Source organism: Lonchura striata, chromosome 1A (genome assembly GCF_050655825.1).
Source record: "Lonchura striata isolate lonStrDom1 chromosome 1A, ASM5065582v1, whole genome shotgun sequence".
NCBI classification, from domain to species: Eukaryota; Metazoa; Chordata; class Aves; order Passeriformes; family Estrildidae; genus Lonchura; species Lonchura striata.
The window spans coordinates 70,414,793-70,437,230 of NC_140741.1; the positions used below are offsets into that span (position 1 = coordinate 70,414,793).

The 22,438-nt window shown below is 35.7% G+C and overlaps 1 protein-coding gene across 2 annotated transcripts in view; it reads left to right on the forward strand.

Annotated features, from left to right (window-relative positions):
- Positions 1 to 22,438, forward strand: part of UPF2 (UPF2 regulator of nonsense mediated mRNA decay) — a 52,205-nt gene that overhangs the window by 15,387 nt on the left and 14,380 nt on the right. For both annotated transcript variants that reach the window (XM_021530978.3, XM_085568634.1), the window contains exons 9-19: positions 5,733 to 5,841; positions 7,012 to 7,125; positions 8,377 to 8,493; positions 13,305 to 13,490; positions 14,016 to 14,219; positions 14,834 to 15,109; positions 16,494 to 16,677; positions 18,810 to 18,949; positions 19,985 to 20,089; positions 21,014 to 21,112; positions 21,785 to 21,952. In XM_021530978.3, the coding sequence (XP_021386653.2) occupies positions 5,733 to 5,841; positions 7,012 to 7,125; positions 8,377 to 8,493; positions 13,305 to 13,490; positions 14,016 to 14,219; positions 14,834 to 15,109; positions 16,494 to 16,677; positions 18,810 to 18,949; positions 19,985 to 20,089; positions 21,014 to 21,112; positions 21,785 to 21,952 (1,702 nt within the window). The remainder of the gene's footprint in view (positions 1 to 5,732; positions 5,842 to 7,011; positions 7,126 to 8,376; positions 8,494 to 13,304; positions 13,491 to 14,015; positions 14,220 to 14,833; positions 15,110 to 16,493; positions 16,678 to 18,809; positions 18,950 to 19,984; positions 20,090 to 21,013; positions 21,113 to 21,784; positions 21,953 to 22,438) is intronic.

Sequence of the window (22,438 nt, forward strand, 5' to 3'; positions counted from 1 at the left end):
GTTTGCAAATACTCAAATGAAAACATTGAATTCATTGGAGGAATAATGTATTTCTCTTTTCTCTGGTAAACCTGAGCCTTAAATAGATGAAATTATGAGGAAGTTGCTTTTCTTGCTTCACCTTGCCCTATTTCTCATGATAAACTGTTTTGATGCTGAATTTAATATAAAGTGAACACCATCATCTTGGAATTCTTGTTAAGAGTTTACACTGCTTTGATTCCATTACCTTTTAACACTGGGGGGAAAAACATAGCTTGAGTATCTGTTTTGTCTCAACACAGGTGTAGACTGGCTTTGAGCAAACAGACTTTGGTGCTTTGTTTTCGTTAAGTTTAATCACTGCTTGTGCTGTGTTTTCAACCCTAATTCAGCCTATTTCACCATCCCATCTGCAATAAACAACTGCTGTGCAAATTACCCTGTTCTCTTGCTGTGTGCAAACCAATGGTTTGTTTGCTGACTGAGGCATTAACCTGACACCATGATGAAGCAATGCACATAATCTTTCATTCTCTTTCATATTCTTGCCTCTAAAACTTAGGGGTTTCACCTCAGAGTTTGGAGATTTTCATTAGGGGCCTGATTGCACCTAACATAGAGGAGGCAGGCAACTGATGATCTTTGTGTTAGATGTAACAAGGTGCTCTTCAGCCCAAATGCAGGTTGCAGAGGAAGTAACATTTCTGTTTATCAGCCTGCTGGTAATCACGAAATGCATCAAAACACAATGTGAGCAGAATTTCCTTTTCGCAGCTTAAAACAGCTACCGCAAAGAAAATCAGCAGGAGCACTTAGACTTTTGTCTTCAGCTCTGCCATAATAGAGAACTTTCCATACTTGTAAAATGGAAGTGGCTTTTTGGCTGGTCTGTGACCATACAATAATGTTTGTACCACTGCCCTGTATTGTTTGCTGGTGCTGTTGGTTCCAGATTGCTGAAATTGATTATTAACTCTTGGAACCTCTTTGAAAATCCTTGATTCTCTTTGCATAATCTGCTATATTGTGCTAGGTGACAGTGATCTGGAGGAACCTGAACATGTGTACAGTGAAAGGAGGTACTTTCAAACAGGAACAGCATGATAAGGCTTGTAAATTTAGCAGTGTTATTTCATAGATGACATGAAAGCAAAAGTTAAATTTCTGATACTACACTATTAAAAAATGTGTCTGTGATCAGGCTGTACTGTGGACAGAGCTAATAAACTCCTAGAAGCATACATAATTTTCTCATTGCCATTGATTTGTCATTTTCCCAGCGGTAATTCCATTGCCTTGTGGACTGTATTAAAAGTAATAATTTTAAAAATATTACCTTTCGTCATAGACCTCTACAAAGCAGGATAGATGGTGGGATAACCTCGAGGAGCTGCTACTTTTGTGATGGTTCTGTCTCCAGTAGTTGGAGCTAACACTGAAGTGAATGGCTCAGCTGATCTTCTCACTGTTGGTCTTTGATTATAAATATTAATTATTCCTAATATTAAGAAGTACTAACACTTGATATGCAATTTTTTAAAAATTCTTTTTCCCGCTGTCTGCTCTGGGTCTTACTTGACTAATAAATACTCAAGCTACCTTGATTCTTTTAAGATCTTAAGTTCACTTGTGTTTATGTGTCTGCATTGGTGACCCCATCTCTGGGCTACTCAGCTGGAGAAAGCGGGGTGTTGACTGTGCTGCTTGTTCTGAGCACAAGCAGCTGGACTGTAAATACCAGCTGAACTGCCCATAGATGCAGACAATTTGAAAGGGCAACCTACCCCAATATTTAAGTAAACATATTGCTGCAGTTGGTAAAAGAGCAATTCTGCTGTGTGTCTTCAAATCAACATTCATAATCCTTTCTGATGTAGAAAACTCTGTATATTCTGTAACACACTGCTTTGAGGCTTTGTGTACTGTGTATTAATGATGGTTTTGCTCTGTGTACCTCTTCACTGAGCCATAATGATATAGCTTTACCTTCCAATATTGTAGCTCCATACTTGTTTTTACTAATCCAAGAATTTTTGCAATATCTCTCTGGGATACTGTGGGAGAAGAGTGCTTGTTATGCTAATGTTTTTGAGGAGGGTTTTTTGTGAAAGCTTCAGAGGAGCAGTGTCCTTGAGGATGCAGATAAAGCAGTATGTTTTCAAAAAGCATTTAGTTTCCAGGCATATCAGTTAATGCTGTTTAAGTTTAGCTGCTTTATTTGCAACCATAATGAGGTATTTCAATGACAGAATAAATTCTCTTTCTTCTCCTGGGATCACTTTTGGGAAATGTGCAGCACAACAGTTTCATCAAGAAAGTCTAAAACTGGTTGTTATGTATAAAACAGACACTGTGAAATCAAAGTCATTATGTAGTGTTGCCAGGGAGCTTTCTTGCTAACACTGGGGTTGGATAGATTGGGACAAACTAGGATTATTCAGGACAGAAAACTTAATTTGACAAAAAAGACCATTTCTTCTTCAACTCACTGTAAATCAGTGTTAGAATGCATCTTTGCCCTGCTCTGTTGAATACTGATGAATGGATCACATTTACGTTTTCAGCTGTGACTTGAACCTCCAACCCAACAGAACAGAAGGCCTTTTAAAAAGATTTTTCAATGCCAGTATACGAGTGGCTTTCACATTTGCATTGGAGGATTGATTTAAAGCTAAATATTAGCCTTTTAATCCAGGACTGCAGACAGTGATTTAACCCATACTGTTCACAGCTTTAGGACCTTTTTGTTCTTTGCTGTCTAACTGAATTAGCTTCCTGTACACAGAATTATTTAGGTTTACTAAAATACTGCAATGCTATAAATTATTTTCTTTTACTTCAATATGAGAAATCTGAAATATGATTTTAGGCTTTAAATTCTAAACAATTCTAGATAAATGTTAAGCAGTATATAGAGGCTGTTGTGGTTTATGGTATTTTTTGATGTTCCCATCTATGGTGATCTGTGTTGCAAGTTTACCTTCAGCAAGAGATCTGTTGTTCATATGGAAGTTTTTAGTGTTATTATTGGTTGTTCTTCATTCAGAAGTTAGCTGCTTCTTAAGTGTAAAATATTTGTTCACATTTCAATGCAAAAGCTGCAAGCCTCCTGTATATTTCCTGTCAGCTTTTCATCCTGAGACTTCTCTATAGCAAGGTTCTTTTTGTTCAGTTGAACTTATCAGTGTTTCTGTGGCCTGTTTCTGTTGAGGATAAAATTGAGGGATGTGCCTGAGATCAAGGAGTTTCATGTCCTGGCAAAGAAATAAAAGCCAAAAGTGCTTCCCTGGTAACATTCCAATTCCACATCATCCTTCTCTTCCCACTGAGCAGTGTGGGTGACACTTAGTACCTGTTCAGGCCCTGTGAGTGCACTGCTTTTATCCATTATCATTATGCTTGTGAGGCAGGAGTTCTGGCTCCATTGCTTCATTCTTTAAGCTGTCTTGTAGAATCACAGAAATTAGGAAATGTACAAAATGCCCCCTTTACTCTTCCTGGGCATAACATTTTGAATGCATCCATTTTGGAGATTAGGACTTTGAGATAAGCTTTTCTGTAAGTTAGTTTATGATTGGTTTTGCTTGTTTGGGTGTTTTAAAATAAACTGACATTTGAAATCGTAGAAAAAAAGATATGCTCTTAGATATTTACTGATTTGTAGCTCATGTGAGTCTGAGATCCAGAATTGACTAGATTTCAGCCCATGGTATGTAGTCTAAATGACAATGGTCAGAAATGGTGCTTTTTACTGTGGTGGTGAATATTCAGGATGCTCAACATAGACTTCAGGAAGTGATTGACTCACCCCTGATGCCAGATCTTGCTTCATAGTGGGGTTTGTGGGGGTTGAGTTCTTTCCCCCTTCTCAAGAGGAAGAAATGCTTTTGGAGGGAAGAAAGCACTGCACGTACCAGTAGATGGTGCCACTGATACTGAAATGTCTCCACTGCTGAACATGAAATTTTGTCTCCCCTGAGAGGGAACAAACTCAATCTCTGATTGCCAATTTCAGCATAATTAACCCAAGGCTTTTCCTTATTATATTTCACCTATTTAGAAATACCCAGTCTTAGTATGCTTCCCCATGAAGAAACCTTTTGTGTCCTGCAAGGGAATAACAACAATGTGCTCTAAGACTTTAATTTTCCCCCAGGTATACTCAGTTTACAGAGATGAAATTATTACCTCTCAGCAGGCAGGTACTTGTTGAGACCAGAATAAAACTTTGTGGTATTTGTCTTAAAAGAGTTGCTATACAGAAATCAGTAAAATACAGTTAAATACACCCTCTTCATTCAGCCACAGTCCTCTCTTAGTTCAACTTTTGTGGGTGTGTGTGAAGTAGTGAGACTTTCACTTCTCTCAAAGTTAATGGCTAAATGCTTAATAACATGGTAGTAATTTGCTGTGGGTAGTCAGCCTTGACTGTGTGTTCCAACAAGCTTGAAAAATGTAAATACTGCTTCAGTTATTGATTAACAGAAGAGATAAAACCTGTTAAATAGGTAACTGAGATACCTACAATATTTCACCAAGAGTCTTGTGTGTTACCAGGAGGCTGTGTGCTTATGCTTTTGGGGGAGGAGTATATTCTGATGATTCTAACCCACAAGTTAAATACATAATTGTCTCTTTTTCTGTATGTGGGTATTAAGTGTCTTGGAAATGGCCTTCGGTGATATCAAAAGAGAAAGGAGGCAGTTGTGATGGCTTTGTTTTGGGGCTTTTGTCTTGATGCTTTGTGCCAGGACAAGCTCTGTGTATCCACTGTGCTTTTGGATTTTTTTTTTTTTTTTTTTTTTTTTTTTGTTAGGATATTTTTTCTTTTTGTTTTTCTTTCCTGAGCAGTAGGGGAAACCTTAATCCTTCATAAAGTATAAACTCAAGATGCATTTTTCCCTTACAGGCAATTTTTCAGTAGAAGCATGCAAATTTAGGATGTTCCTCTCCACTTACTTTGGCTTGTTCTAGAGTTCATCTGTTTACTGCATTAACTTAACATTCTGAAAATAAACCAAAAATACTTCCTTCAGCTTGTTAAATGATATTATGAGGCCTCAGAGTGCAGTTGGTTTCTCTGCATTTAAAACTGATATATACACAGCTGGTTTACATGAATGTGCAAAGGAAATGGGTGTGAAGGCATGTAATTAAGGCAAGAGAGAAGGAAATAAGGAAATTCTATAGCAAACTTGAAGTATTACCATTTGTGGGATGCTAGCAGAGTTTTTGGGAAAAGGGTGGGCAAATCACATCTGCTCAGCTTTGTTTTATGTAACAACTACTATTCATTTAGAAGTTTCCAACCTTAGAAGTAAAGATATTCTCTACCTTTGTGGTTATATCTACTGCTTTTCAGAAAAAAATATTAATACCTTGCTGTAACCCATGGCCTTGTCTGTAAGAACCTTTTTTTGCATCCTCAACCTTTTTGAGATGGATCTGAATTTTCTTTCTGTTTGGTAATTTATTGAAGGTCAAATTCTGTAGTTGATGGTATTCAGCATTTTGCCTATGGCAGGAGTTAAAAAGGAAATGATCTATGAAGTATTCCAATAAGATATGGGGCTTTACTTTCTTGTATTATTTTTAAATGATATTGCATTCTGAAGTGGGCCAAAAAATTGCATGTATGTAGTTCTGTCAGTGCATTGATTGTTTTCACAAGTAAAATGGTACCCATATTTGTACACATAAATAAATTTTTGTCTATAAATGGTCTATTTTATCCTCTCCTTTGTTTGCAGATTGGATTTACTACCATTTTATGCAAGGCTGGTTGCCACATTACATCCCTGTATGTCTGATGTAGCAGAGGATCTCTGTTCCATGCTGAAAGGGGATTTCAGGTTCCATGTATGTTTTGGTGATTTATATTTTTATTAAAACGAGATGAACTAATCTCATAAGTTGACCTTTGGGGAAAACCCCCACTTTGTGTTCTGTAGATACTACTTCTAAAATTCAGTGAATATTTTTCTGTCAGCTCAGAAGTTCTATAAAAAAAAAAAAAGAGACATTTTTGTAACTTTGCAAGTCCTTGTAAAAGAGAAGTTTTTGCAACTTTCCATGTATGCTTACATACTTATATAAATGAACTGTGTAACAGTTACCACAGAAGTTACAAATATTAGAAACTCTGCTCCATCTGTGTTGAGTTTTCTGTAAATTAATAACTTGCTTTTAAAATGAGACCTGACCTATTCTAACATTTCCCACTACAAGGCTACTATTGTAGTGATCACTATTACCATGTAGTATTTAATTCAAATTAGATTTTACAATTTTAATCTATCAAAATTTTCCACACAAATGTATTTTTCAGTGTTGTTTCTTTCACTTTCTTCTAAGTGTTATAATCAAATGTGTTAGTGATGATTCCTTCACCATTTTCTGAGCTCTGTGGCACAGATTTCAATTTTTTTCTAATATTGACATTAAAAATGTGTATAAATTGCTCAGACTTACTTGAATCTTAACAATGTTAACTTTCTCTGAAAAAAACCTCTCTCTGTTGGGGAAATACAATTTTGCAGGTTATGTTTAGACGTAGATACATAATTGTGTTTTTTTCCTAAATTTATGCTGAATGTCAGTTATTTTAAAAGTCGGCACATAACTAAATCTGATTCGAAAAAGCCATCAATATTTAATATTTCCTTGAGGACAGTACAAGTGGCCCTGTTCACATAGAGACTTCTTATTGATTCTGAAAATATAGAATCTAGAATACTGTAGCACTACTTTACTGGGGCAAAGGAGGAGGATCTATGGCTGTAGGTATGTTAGAGGAATCAATTGGTTTGGGGCGTGGGGAGATGGGGAAAAGAATTGAAAATCTGAAGAAACAAGGGTGTAGGGAGGGTTTTAGGAAACCCAGTGAGAAGTTAAGGTGGAGCTTGCGGAACCAAAGTGGCACCAAACTGCTGAATTCCCAAATGTGTTTTGTGCATGTTCAGATCAAAGTAATTTAGAAGAAGTGGGTATTTTTGAGGGCCTGCCATCAAGTTTCTGTTGTTTTTTTAGGTAAGAAAAAAGGACCAGATCAACATTGAAACAAAGAATAAAACTGTGAGATTTATTGGTGAGCTTACCAAGTTTAAGATGTTTTCCAAAAACGATACTCTTCACTGTTTAAAGGTTGGTGTTGTGATAGTCCTGTATTCCTGTTTATGCTGATAATGCATCCCCATCCTATTCCCCTTCACTTACCTGCTGCTCATGTTACCTGAATTCATTACATGGGATGTTTTAAACCTTGATGTCTGTGACTGCTGTGTATGAGGAGACTTTTATAGCTGCTATAGAAGTTAGAAGGTATAGAATTCCTTCCTCTTCTAATAGGAGGAATATATTAAAATAAACTTCTACATTTGGACATAACCAAACTGCTCATTGTTTTCTTTGGAAGTATGGCAGACATTGCTACTTATTAATCTGCTGTACGTTGCAAAACTTCCATTAATGTTTTTGTGGAGAAGGTAACAATAAGGGAGAGAGACTGGAGGCAAAAAGCATTTCAGTGATGCAAGGAGAGGCTTTTATGCCATTTTAGCCAGTGGTTTTGTTTGTTGAGGAACAAAACATGTCTGGAAAGCATTAAGCTCTATGCATATCATCTCACTTTGCATGCTGATAAACATTCAAACCTTGGTGTCAAGTCCCAAATTAAAAATAGGTATTAAAAAACCAAAGTGCCTTTAATAAAAGATGCTTGAGACTCACAGTTTAACATCACTTTCTATAAGGAATCAATGAACAAAAACTATTCATAAATATCAAAGCTGAATTCCTAAAGAAATTATAATCACTTATAATTTCACCTCTCTTGTCTATAAAATGCTGTAAAATGCAAAGCTGTATTAATTATAGTTACTGCTTAACTGAAAACAGTGCAGTTTAGGTGTGCTCTGAGGTTACTGTGCCCTTGTGCAGTGTTATTGGGTAGTTTGGGTGGGGTTTTTATGCAGGTCTTTCAAAACATCCTGTTCTTCTGAAGCCTAAATTTGGTGTCCATATACTGTTCTTATAAGAATTTTAAAATGAGATTAATCTTTTGAATATTCATAGAATAATTTGGGTTGGATGAGACCTTAAAGATCATCTGGTTCCAATTCCCTGTCTTGGACAGGGACACCTTCCTCCTAGACTTGCTTTCTCAGAATTCCATCCAAGAGACCTTGAACACTTCCAGGGATGGGGCATCTACAGCTTCTTTAGGCAACCTGTGCCAGGGCCTTGCCAATCCTAACATCTGATCAGTGAAATCCATTGGCATTTTTTCCATAAAGAATTTGTTACACCAGATAATGTCTGGTAGCTATAACTTAATGTTTTCTGCAGCTGAAAAAGATGTTTAACAAGCTGTGCTTTTATATAAATACATACCAGATGCTTCTGTCAGACTTCTCTCATCACCATATTGAAATGGCGTGTACCTTGCTGGAAACCTGTGGAAGATTCCTCTTCAGATCACCAGAGTCTCACCTAAGAACCAGTGTTCTTTTGGTAAGAAAAAACTTGTCTTACGGGGGAGGGTGCCATGGTCTGACTTAAAGCAATTACTTCTTTTTGAAACTGTTCTCGAGAACTCCAGTCGACCTAACAGCCTCTTCATGACTTGAAAGAAAATGTAAAAAGAAAAACTTCAATTTCTGAAGTAAAAAGCTATTGCTCTTGAACTACTAGTAATTCAGAGACAGGGCAAACCCAGAGGATGAGGTTGAAAGAATATTGTAGCTGTACCTGAACATGCCTGAAATAGTGTTTGAGGGGAAAAATAGTAGAGGATAGAACCAGACGTGATTTCAATTGGAAGTGAAGACATTTGTTCAAAACATGGTTTCTATGCCCTGTTTAATGATCTGGGGTTCTAAATGTCAAAAAGAGAAGCAGTTTTAGAAATAGAGATTGGGAATTAAGATTAGAATTGGGATTTGTAACTCTGAAAAAGTACTGGCAAAGACTTAAAAATAACAAGAACTGAATAAAAAAATAACAAGAACTGAATAATATATTTCTGACATGGGAGACAGTCCTAAAACTCTGTCCAGGGCAAGAGACCGAGTCAGACATGGTTGAAGAAGACTTTCAAAGATAGGTTCACTTTCTCTTAAACCAGTAGTCTCTCTTCTTGTGCTCTAATTAATGGAGAAGCAGTTGCATACTTGGGTAAATTGCTATACAATTCATTTTCCAAAAAATACTGTTTTTTTCTGAACCTCTTTGAATGTCAGAACATCTGTTGAGGTGGTATAGTCATGAGAGGAAAGAGATGGGCAAATGAACTGCCAGTTCCTTGGCTCCTGCTTTTTGTAGCAGTGTACTTTGTATCTTGAAAGGTTTGAATCTCAGTCCTCTAAAGGTTTGCCAGCTGATGTGTTGTATTGTGAAATATATTCCTTTCCATAATCAAGAATTTTTCCCCTGAATACTCAGTTCCATTATCTTTAAAAGACATTTTACTCATTGCTAGCACTTTCTGGTAGTTAATAAAAATTTTAGAAGTCAGGAAAAATGAAATGCTTATACCAGAGCTAGTTTTTGTAACTGACTGCTTTTAGTGTTATGCACTACAAAAATGCTGACTGTTAGCTGGATTGCTGGAATCTGCTGGATGAATGCTGAATATGGCTTAACTGTGAAGTGCAAGACAAACCACAAACACTGTTTGAATTACTGAGGCTTAAAGCCTCACAAGGTTTTGGATAAGTAGTCTTTTCTTATGCATTGAGGAACCAGGAGAAGGTGAAAGATGGCAAATAAGTTTGGAATATCTATTTATTGAGATGTAAAATAGGCAAAATAGAATTATATTCTTCATCCATCTTAATAGCTGCATCTTCTAACATTCCACTAAAAAACCTACAGAGATTAATTTTGTCTTAAATAATCTTAAACAAATTGGATCATAATCTTATTGTACAATTTGGTGTGACCTCCGGAAAAGATTTCTCCCAAAGCAATCTGATAACAATCCTGTGGTAAAAATCTAATCAATTGTAAAGCTGATCTACTCTTATGGGTAGAATTAAGGCCTGTTGATCCTCTAAATAATTATTGATCCTAATCTTTACTGCTGATGATGTATTTTATAATAAGATTCCAAACAGGCTGCATGTCTCCTATTAAAGACAATGTTGCTTTGTATTGGTGTGGAAAAAAGTAATAGTTAAGAATGGATTTTAAAAGTAATTAAGGAAAAATTACTTATTGAGAAGTAAAGTGTTTGTAAGAGCATTGCAAATTTAGTGACACTAAGCAACTTATTCTGTGAACATACCCTGGTTTTGTGCAACTGCTTCATGTTTTGCAGATTATTTAGAGATTCTTCTTTTATTAGGACAATGTGTATTTCTAGTAATGGTCATCTTGGCAAATCTTTCAAATTCAGTGTCATTTATGTAATTTAAAATACTAATGTAAAACTAGATTGGCTTTAGGATTGATCAGGATTGATGAACTATTTGAATTAGATTATTTGAATTGGAGCTTTGAAAGGAAGATCAGCTTCATCTTGGTCTATGTTTCTGTAACATAATCGAGTTTAAATATCAAATACTTGTATTATGCCATTGTGGTCTTGCTGAAAGAATATTTGAAATTCTGGTATTAAAAGCTTTCTGATGCATTTTTAATCATTTAACTAAGACAATGTCTTGAGCTTTAGGGCCAGATCACTTGTGTTAATAAAGATACAGAATTTAAACTGCACAGTGGCTTCCTTCTTGGTGTGACTGCTGTTACTGGTGTTGTTTGTACAGAAGGAGGCTGTGGCAAAGTAAATGCAGTTCATGTAGAACTGTGTTAATTCACTATAACAATAATGTGCTTCCAGGAAATTAAAAATTTCCATTTTGAACTGTCAGAATGAGTAGCAGGGCAGAGCAGTGCAGGTATTAAAGGGAAGCAGGAACAGTTTCAGTATCTTGCTGTAATCTGATGTTTAAATGTCAGTTGTTAAATGCTTTCCAAAACTGGAATTCTCAGTATGCTTAGACTTTGATTAGTTGCTTCTTTCTTTTTTCCCTAATGGTCACAGATTTTCTTTTGAAATGCTTCTGCAATATATGCTATATGCAGAAAGATTGTGCTACTCGCCAAGAAGAAAAACCCAAACAGTTTTAATATTTTAACATGGATACTTTAATGTTGTTTTGGTCTGTTTTTATCAAAGGAAAAACAGAAACCTAATCTTTAAATGTAGTGATTTACCTGTGTAGTTCTTAATTTTAGCCTAGTAAAAGAATGACCCAAAGTAGCTGATGGGCTTCAAGCACTTTGGACCACAGGTCTTGCTTTTTTCTTCTGAATTGCATCAAGGTTTTTGTCACTACAAACAGTGTAGTGTTTTAATTCCTCTTTCCTGCCCGTCTGATGCCTTAGCTGAAAAAGGACTGAAACAGTTTCTTGAAATGCTGAGGATTTTTAATAAGTAGAGATTAAGACTAATACAATCCACTTACAGTTAGAACACACACTCGGGACTGCTCAAAACCCAATTAGTTACAGTCATGTTGAGACTTCTTGTCTCTTCTGGGAAGACACATTTTAGTTACGAACTATTATTTACAGTGTAATGTATAACTTTTTATAACAGAAAAATATATAAATTGTGTAGGTTTAGAGGATTTAAAATGTTATTTGCAAGCCCTTCCGCCATTTTCTCTGTTTTGTTTCACTTTGGCCCATTTCATTTTTCTGTTTATAATGTAGCATGGCAAATGCTGTTATGGCAGCAAAGGTGTATTTTCTCTTGATCTATCTAGAAAAGGTGAAACGCTTTCAAAGGTAACATTAACATATATGACATGGTGAAGTTTGGGAATTTTCTACTCTAAGTGTTTTTCCCCACATAAAACAATTTATGTACTCAGTTGTTAAGTGCTGTGCATCTGTTAGGTGCCTGTAGGAAAATGTGCTGTTACTGACAGAAATTTCCCATTTGGAAAGGAACAGTCTCACAGGGAATCAAAGGAAAGACCATTTGTGTCGTGGAAAAGGTTAAGAATGAAATGCCTTAGGGTTGCTGTCAGCTGGAGACCTTCCTGTTGATCGATGACTAAAATCCAGGAGGAAACTTAACGTTATTTGTTGGCTTACTGTGTTACACAAAGCTACTCTTCCTCATTGAATTAGCAGCTGAAACTCAGGGTTATGGAGCTGTTTGAGTACATTGACATTTCAGTTTAACTGAAATGTCTGCCTTATAAAAGTAATTTTAAATTATTCAGGTTTAGTGGAAAGGCCACCAGCATGAAAAATCGTGGTTTCTCACCAGTAATCAAAGGAGGTTTAAACTCTTGGTTGGTTTACAGGACTGCCTGAATGGATATACTAATATTTGTGTGTAGGGATGAAACAGTACTTACATGTTAATTTTGTTTATCTATTTGGAGTTATAAATTACTGTGTAGCCAACCTCTAGCAGCTAATAAAGTTTATACAGGTCCAGTTTCCTGGTGAACCACCATAGGAGCACTTACAGAGTTACACTTATATACATATAATTACACAGATGCATACTAAAAAGTAATTTAATAATGGAATTAAGCTCATCTTTAACTGTAAAAATCAGCAGCTTAGAACTGCTTTTTTTGGATAAAATAAATTTTTAAACCCCAAAAAACAAGCCTTTACTTATACATCTAAAGTGAAGTATGGAGAAAAGATCTTACTAAGTGACAAAAATCCGGACAATCATAACAATTAAGCACAGTAATTAATGCTAAGTCTTACTTGTCTGATTTTTCCTGAAATATTACTTTATGGTAGATCCTGTTTTTCTTGCAGTTGATTCTGCTTTGGTAAACAGCAGTAATGGAGCATGGAATAAGGCAAATTCTGTTGTCTAAACCTTTGGAAATTCATATAAACCATCAGAAATTCTCTGGAGTTACATGCTGATGTAAAAAGTAGATTGCCAGTCTTATGATAATTCACTGTGTTTGTGTCAAGACATCAGTATTTCAGCTACTTTAGTTAAATAAAATCTAGTTAAATAATGTTTTAATCAGTAGTCTTAGGAACCGTTTATCTGAACAGTAGCACTAACATTTTGAGTTAAATACTTCTCAGAAACCTTTTTTACCACATGTGAGCCATTATAAAAAGAGGGATCATAAAGAAAAATGACTGTGGAAAGAGCAACACAGAGCCATATATATTTACTTTATCTTTTTTTCTCTCTACCCAAGCTTTTAACTTACTTTTCTGCAACCTTTCATATTTGCTGTATCCCAAATGTAACTCTTAAAGCCTTTGGCTTGAAAATGTGGTATGTCAGCATCTCTTAACTGGTCATTTGCATTTGTTTCCAGGAACAAATGATGAGGAAAAAACAAGCAATGCATCTTGATGCACGCTATGTTACAATGGTAGAAAATGCCTATTACTACTGTAATCCTCCTCCAGCTGAAAAAACTGTGAAGAAAAAACGTCCTCCTTTGCAGGAATATATCCGTAAGCTTCTTTACAAGGATCTCTCCAAGGTCACCACAGAGAAGGTAAATCCTTTCAAAATCTTCAATGCAGTTTTTACTGAAAGTGGTGTAGTAGTAACTTTGGAAAAGGTCTGGGGAGAGCTATGGTTTTTTCAGTTGCAAGGAAGAGGGATCCTTTTTGTATTCATGAATAAAATGGTTAATTTCTTTTATTGGAACATAGTTGTGGACCTGTGTTCTCAACAGCATCACATGCCGAACAAAGGGAGAGTGAGATGAGAATCATTGTGTTCTGTACATTGTATTGGGATAATAAGGGACAAAAGGCTTCAGTTAAATACAGACTGTGAGGGCAAGGAAATTATGGAACAGCCTTGGACAACTTGATCTGCTCAAGGACAGCAGTTGGGTTATGTACATAGATTCTTCCATAGCCACTGCAGGTCTAGAGGATGCCTGGAAGGGAGAACAAAGTTGTTTGCAGGTGCTTACAGGAATTTCATCCCAGCCAGGAGAGGGGGGAATGACAGGGAGCATCTTGATATTTTACCTGCTAAAATGTGAAGCTTGTCTTAAAATTTGGTTTAGGTCCTGAGACAGATGCGCAAGCTGCCTTGGCAGGATGCAGAAGTTAAGGACTATGTTATATGCTGTATGATCAACATCTGGAATGTGAAATATAATAGTATTCACTGTGTAGCCAACCTCTTAGCAGGGTTGGTCCTTTACCAGGAGGATGTGGGAATTCATGTTGTGGATGGAGTACTAGAGGATATTCGACTAGGAATGGAGGTAAACAATCAGTATCCTTGCTAAGCTATACTCATCTACTTATGTTGAATGGAAAACAAAAATAATTGTACTTAAAGAAAGGAATCCTTGGATTCTCTTTTTTTTTGTTTGGGTCTGATGGCTTTTCTACCTCAGGTACTTGCTTTGTGTAGGTTTATCTAAATTAATACAATAACTGTGCCCCAACAAAAAAAACCCCAACAAAACCAAACTAACATTACTTAAGACAATTCTTTTCCCTCCCTTATCATAGTAAGGCCATGGAATTTATTCTTTGACAGTGTAGACAGATTTACACAACTTCCAGTAACTTTGGAAACCAGTCCATATTTTAAAAGCCGTTATATTTACAAGATTTCTCTAACTGAAAAGTCATCATAGAGTGTATGTTAAATGTAGTGGAACTTACTAGCTGACCAACTTTCATAACTACTTTTTAATGTTTACTTTTGTGTAATGTATGTAGCTATAAATAAGCATCTTTTATTATAAGAAGTTCTGTCAACTTTTTTATACACCTTTTTCCTTTGTAAAAGGTTGGTTGGGGTTGGGTTTTCAAATTTTCTGTTGTGTCTGTATGATAGAGCGAATTTTCTTGTTCTTTTTTGATAAAGGTTAATCAACCAAAGTTCAACCAACGGCGGATCAGCAGTGCCAAGTTTTTGGGGGAACTTTACAATTATCGAATGGTGGAGTCAGCTGTAATATTTAGAACTCTGTATTCCTTCACCTCTTTTGGTGTGAACCCTGATGGCAGTCCTAGTCCACTGGACCCTCCAGAACATCTTTTCAGAATCAGACTTGTCTGTACTATCCTTGATACCTGCGGGCAGTATTTTGACAGAGGATCCAGCAAGCGAAAACTTGATTGCTTCCTTGTATATTTTCAGGTATTCTAAATTTTATGCAGATCTGTAAAGTTCTTTAACAAGCTATTATAAGTTAGTCTGGTACATATTTGTCTCACTGTTTTCTAGCTCTGTAATTTGTAGAAGCTTGTCTGTCTGGTAGCAGTTTTAGTTTCAAGTAATATGTTGAGTTATACCAAAATGATCTGGAGGCACTCAGTGCTCACATAGGAGTTTGCTGAACTTGAAGAAGAGATTATTTAGGCTGCTGTCCTCAGCTGATGGTTTTCGTAGAGAAAGAGGAGTCAGATACTTCTCATGCCTGCACAGTGAGAGGATGAGAGGTAATGGGCACAAGTTGCAGCAAAGAAAGTTCTGACTCAATAAATGTAATGAAGTGGGGAAAAGATTTCATAATGAGTGTTTAAACACTGAAATGAGGAATTCCAGACCATGGAATTCATGCTAAAACTTGCTGGATTTAATTTCTTTTTCCTTCTGCTTTTCTCTATAATTTATACTAAAACAAGGGTATTGAAAAACTAAAATTAAGGTGATAGCTTATTTCAAACCTTAAGGGTACAAAGTCACTCATCTGCATGCAAGGTGTAAAGTGGTGTGTTGAAGTGTAGAACCTCTGAATGGTTTGGGTTGGAAGGGACCTCAAGGATCGCCTCGTTCAAACCCCTTGCCATAGGCAGGGACACCTCCCACTGGACCATGCTGCTCATGGTATGATACAGTCTGATTTTTAAATGCAAAAAGAAATGTTTTGGGGAAGATGCAATTATATTTCTGTTACACCTAATAATTTCAGTTAGCCATCCTCTTGAACATGTAATCTTTTAAATAAGATTCTGTTATTCATACTTCATTTTCAGATGCAGTTTTTGCAGCACCTTAGTTCTCATGTTCTACTGTTAGGTTCACTTAAAATTGGCATTAATTTTTCACTTTAAGAGGTATATGTGAATTTGTTGTAAAGCAAACTGGATAAGGCAATTGAAGCTGGCTGCAGTCTACAGGTTTTTTTAATGATGTTTTCCCCCTTTTCCTCATAATATGCCTTTGGGGAAATTAATTTTATTGAAAATATTTGGGGGAAGGAATCAAAATCTGGCTGGTTGTTAAATGGTCATCTCTTGTAGAAAGAGTTTACCATGGGAAGGCACTTTCTTGTCAGGGCTTTTTTGTTTAGTCTTCATACTTTTAACAGTAGTTATGATTCTTAATGTTTGTGATATCCAGTATTATCAAACAAGTTCTAGTGATATCAAAATATCTAACAGTTGTATGAAATAGGAGAGTAGTGACATGAAAGCTTTTGCATTTTTTACTGTGCAAACACGACATTTTAAACTTCATAACTTAAATCGTTTATAAACTTCAGTGTGCATATAATTGATTTCAGTATTTGGTATTCTAGCGCTATGTGTGGTGGAAAAAAAGTCTGGATGTTTGGACAAAAGACCACCCTTTTCCTATAGACATAGACTATATGATCAGTGATACACTGGAACTGCTGAGACCAAAGATAAAGCTCTGCAATTCTCTGGAAGAAGCTGTCAGACAGGTGCAAGACTTGGAACGAGAATTCCTAATAAAATTGGGTAAGAAAATGTGCAAGGGAAGTAAGGTATTTTTGACAATTCCTGTAATTCTTAAAATTGTTTCTTTATGTTGGTAATAGGTAACTTTTGTTACTGTTAGGATCATTTATTCTCATGATAGAAATGTTTTTGTACCTTTTTTGCATATTTCTTTCTAATCATCATAGATACCATACAGAATCTTCATAACTCTAAAGTAATAGATGTTGTAAAAATAGTCAATATGAATACTCTTAATATAATGATATTTGGAGAGCAGAAGTGTGTGTCTGTGTGTTTATTAATTTATGGAGTCACATGGTGCAAGTTAGGAGAAAGAAAATCATTAATCAGCAAAATGGAGGAATCAAACTAATTTCAGGAGAAAACAATGGGGCTGGCAGCACAGCTGTGTTGAAAATAGACTGATTAGCGAGTATTTAAACTGTTATCATCATATTAATCTTTAAATCTCTTTAAAGCTCTACATATCCGTTCTTAGAAAATGTTGGCTACTACTGTACTCAGTGTTAAATTGAGTTGTTTTCTAATCTTCCATTTTTATTTGAAAACAAACCTGTTCATTAAAAGATTTTATATTTAAAGCTTGCACTTTTTAAGTGTTAATTAGAGCACTTCACCAACTTGCACTCATTCAATTTTTAAGAATATGGGATGAATATTAATATTTCAGTGGGATGAATGTGTCTAATAATCACATAAAAGGTGGCAACTTCTGGTTTAGGAGGAACATTTTTTAAAATTATAATATTTATGTAATTGACATGCCTTGAAATGCCCTATGTAGTAACTGAAAAGCAGATTGGAATTCCCCTATGGTGTGATCTGAACTCATGGTTTTCATGCTCTCAAAATGATATATCAAAAGAAAAGATATACAATGAGTTATTTAAACTGTAATATTCTTTTAAAAGTTACTCAGCACTTCCTTCCTATAAATAACAGGAGCTTCACAAAACTTTATATTGATGGCTGACCCTAAGTGCAGTTGGTCTAATGTCAAAAAAGGAATGACAACCAGAGTAATGACTGTGTTGACTCCTCAGTAAATTCCTAGAGAAACTAGGAAACTAGTTGCAGGCCACTGGAAGTCTAGACATCAGCAATTCTCTGGAGGATTAAGTGGCTTTTTAAATTAAGAAAAGAAGGAAAAAAGAATGTATGAGAACAATAGTGTATGCTGAAAATTTGGGGGTTTTGCAGTGGGTGACTTAAACATTGCAATAGTCATTCTCTAAAAACAGATCTTAATTTTTTTCCTGAATCAGAACCATGCTCAATTCTTAAATACATTCTGATTGAAATCTCTTATCTAAGACTAAATTTGACACTGAAACACTGGAAAAAGCTAAGACTAATTTTTCAGTTCTGTGGAAATGGTACAGATAATCTAATAGATTGAAGGATGCATTACTGAAAGAAAGGAGATATTTATGTTTGATATTTTACATGCAGTGTAAACTAAAACATCTTGAAGGACAGAAGGCAAGCAGGTCAGCAAGAGAAACTGCAAGATGAACTAAACCCACAGTGTAAGAGTGCCAGAGCTGTCTGCAAGGAGGATGAGCACACCAGACAGTACTTGTGGAAGAGACTTTGCTTTCCTAGAGATTTCATATAGGCACCTACATCCTCATATAGGTTCAAGTGCAGCCTCAGAGCATTAGGGGAGAATCATAAAGGTTTATTATAGGCAGGGAAAATTGTTGTTTCAAAACTGTTAATTGACAGTAGAGGGAAGTACTGCAGCAAAAGACTGCAGGGGCTTCCTGTCTCTGATCCTGCTGGTTTTGTGCAGTCTCTGTAGTTTGGTAACCAGATTTTGTTGCATGTGTCAGTAGGGCCCACATTTAGTTTGAGGATGTTTTGAGGCAGTTTGCACAGCTTCTTCTATCCTCTGGGAGATTTTAAACATTCTCTCTAATATTTTCCTCCTTTTCTGACAGGACATTATTACCCTTTATGTCTAAGTTAACTATATAGGAAATGTTTCATTCAGAAGTCAAGTATTATTACCAATGGGAAGTTACAGTACTCAGTAACAATGGACTTCTGAACTGATCTTCCATGTATAACTTTAGTGGTTATATATGTTCTAAGGTTCTAAATTTTTCTCTTTTTCCAAATTCCAGGAATTGTGAATGACAAAGATTCCAAGGATTCCATTACAGAAGGAGAGAATTTGGAAGAGGATGAAGAAGAGGAGGAAGGTGGAGCAGAGACAGAGGAACAATCTGGAAATGAAAGTGAAGTAAATGATCCAGAAGAAGAGGTGAACTTAATCATTTACCTTGCCTCATGTAAAATAAGTGATTTTGATTGATTGTTGCTTTCTGAAGCTCTTCTAAGTCAGAATTAGCAGGTGAAATCTGGGTGTGCACAGCCCAGTCAGTACTGTGAGGATATCATCCAGTTCTGTGGATGTGGAAAAATGAGTGTCTGAGGCTTATTCCTTATTTTGGCAGAAACTTGAACCTGATAGCTTTGCTCAGGCCATGTGCTGCTTCTCAGCAAGAAGACACCTTCAGTTTTTTGGCATGAAAAAAACTCGCTTTCTGATGACTTTTTTTATCTGTTGTAGAAGCAAATGTATTGACTAAATGTCAAAGCAGTCATTAGGAAAAAATAACAGGTGTTCAGGATATGTCTATGCAATATGAATAAATAAAAGATTTGTGGAGCATGAAAACCTTCCTTGTTTACTGTGCTAATAATATTTTCAATCAAAAATGTTGGAGCCAATAAAAAAACCACAAGCACGTAGAAATTCTGACTTGTCACTATGACACAGCAAAGTTGACATGATAATGGTATTGTTACAAGAAAATGAGTTCATCAAGGAAATACAGAACAGTTCTTCTCCATATGTTTGGGCTGGTTGATTTACTAATAAGCTTTCTTTCAATAGATATCTCTCAGCATTAAAGGTCCTGAAGTTTGGCTGGGTTTGTGCCTTCACCCGTAAATTAGTATCAATAGAATCAGAAACAGTTGCAGGGTAGGGAAGGCACCTCTGGAGATCTTTGTATTTCCCTTTTTGACCTTCATGAGTTCTTGCCAATCCATTCCTCCAGCTTGTGGAGTTCCCTCTGAGTGGCAGTGTGTATCAGCCACCAGTCCCAGTTTTCTGCTGTACATTTGTGAAATTAGTAATAAAGCTGAGTGAGTTCAGACTGAAACATTAAATAAAAACCAAACAAATTTACAAAGACTTAACTAAGCAACATGAAGAGTTTACGGAAATGTTTGAGGAACCAGCTGTCCTTCTTGTTTTAAAATAGTCAGCAGTTAAAATTGAATGTTTCAGGAGGGCTCTGACAACGAGGAAGAAGAGGGTGAAGAAGAGGAGGAAGAGAACACTGATTATCTTACAGACTCCAATAAAGAAAATGAAACCGACGAGGAGAATACAGTATGTATTGAGCTGGAGATAAGTGAATTGAACTAGCATCTTTGGTTTTCTTTACTCAGTGTTTTTTCCCAGTGCTGCTTATAACATATCTGGAAAAATACAGAAAGGACACTTCCTGCTATTCTTTCAAATACATTTTATAGCTTATTTTCATGTATGCATACTTGGGTTATTACCTTTTGAAAATTTTTTATGCTGTCAAATTTACTACAACATATTTTCTCTGTAAGCTTTCACAGGTCGCTAGACTGGAAAACACTGTGTAAATTATGGTTTTGCAATGTCAGCAATAGTAGCAAACTGGTAGGATACAACAAGGCAAACCAGTTACACTCCACTAGATCTCAAAACAGAAAAGGAGACAAGCCAAGAAGTGTTGGTTTGTACACCACATTTGTATACAAATTTTGGATTGACAGATTATGTTTGCAGCTAAAGAACCCTTCGGGTTGAGCCTGAATTGCAGTTACATAGTAAGGAAATAATGAACATTGTAGAACAATGTGTTACAGTGCTGACTTCTGACATTTTTTTTGTCATGTTGTGCTTTCCAAATAATTGGAGAGTAGCCTTTGCCCTGAAAATAACATCTAACTTTATTAACTTAATGAAAAATATAATTAAAACAGTTGTCTTAAGGATAGAGACCTTTTTTTATTGTTGCCACATCTTGAATGTGTCCATGCATCTACACACACACACACACAAGTCTGTCAGAATGTTATGAGTGACCATATATCAGGAAATATGCCTTTCAAGAAAATAATGAAGGCTGATAACTTCTTTCTTGAACAATTTGGTTCTATAAACCTTTTGATTGTCTATTATATGTAAGCAATAAGGATATTTTCTACTTCTATGAATACTGAATATTCATATTTCTGAATGTAATGTAATGGATGATTTTTTTTTCCATTGCAATAGGAAGTAATGATTAAAGGAGGAGGACTGAAGCATGTCCCTTGTGCAGAGGATGAGGACTTCATTCAGGCCTTGGATAAGATGATGCTGGAAAATCTTCAGGTATGAATAGTTATTTTCTTATTTTAATGTACAGCTAAGTGTAGTTGATTTTTCCTTGAAGTAAATAAGTGATTATTGCTTAGGTTACCATACTAAAGGAATGAAAACTTTTTTTTTCCTTTGGTTTGGCGTCTTCTGTGCAGTTGACTTGTTTGGCTTTTAGTAAAATACCTGTTAATTGTATTGTTTGCCCAGTGACATACTGACATATATTTTACAGAATGAGTAATGAATGCAGCAGGATACTGTGCAAAATTTCTGACACTACCTTAGTTTTAATAGACTTAAAATGCAGATATATTTAAATTTACATAAGCTTCTTGTACTTTGTTTTCTTAGTCACATCTGGTAAATATTTCAGTATTGAGTATAGCAAGTCCTGTATAATAAATGTATTAATAAGACGTACAAAAAAATCCTGAATTAAGAATGCATGTTCTACAGTGTGTCTCATCAGGTCTCTAGATTTATTTCCCTAAGAGATTATCCTGTAACTTTCTTCTTCATAAACAAGGAAAACAAAAGGAAAATATAGTAAGCCTAATAAATGTAGTTATATATTACTTTATTTTCCTGGAAGGTTAAACCTTTTCTCTGTTGTGAAAATATGAATGTTGCCAGCCTGACTATGTCAACATCTGATCATTTATAGAATTCACTTTTTTTTCATAGCAACGGAGTGGTGAATCTGTTAAAGTGCATCAGTTGGATGTTGCTATTCCTCTGCACCTCAAAAGTCAGCTGAAGAAGGGCCCCCCACTTGGAGGTGGGGAAGGAGAGTCAGAGTCTGGGGACACAATGCCATTTGTCATGTTAACAAGAAAAGGCAACAAACAGCAGGTAAGGTGTATAGATACTGTTTAAATAAATCAAGACCTTTCACTTCAAAAAAAGTAACACTGAATTTTCTATTTCTTCTTTCATTTCTCCAAATCAGATACAGAAAAGTTCACTTTGACACATGGAAAATACCATATATAACTTCTTGGAATTCTTGGTTGTTAGTAGGAATGATGTAGAAAAAGTCTGTGGTCAGATTACTTTTTGCATTTGGTGATTCTCTCAGTAGGTCAGTGATATCTTGTATGTATTTTAGATATAGTTGTGGAAGATGAAGAGATGTGGTTGGTGGACTGCCACTGAATGTTGAAAGGACTAGAAAGAAAAATGAATATTCCAGAAATTCTAAGATTCTACAGCTTTTCCTGAAAACACTTTCAGCCTTAAATCAAAATATATAGTTATTGCTAAATTCCACTTCCTAAGTAACTGCCACTTGGCTGAATTTATTCAACTTGCAAAAAGAAAAAAGTCATTATCCCTGAA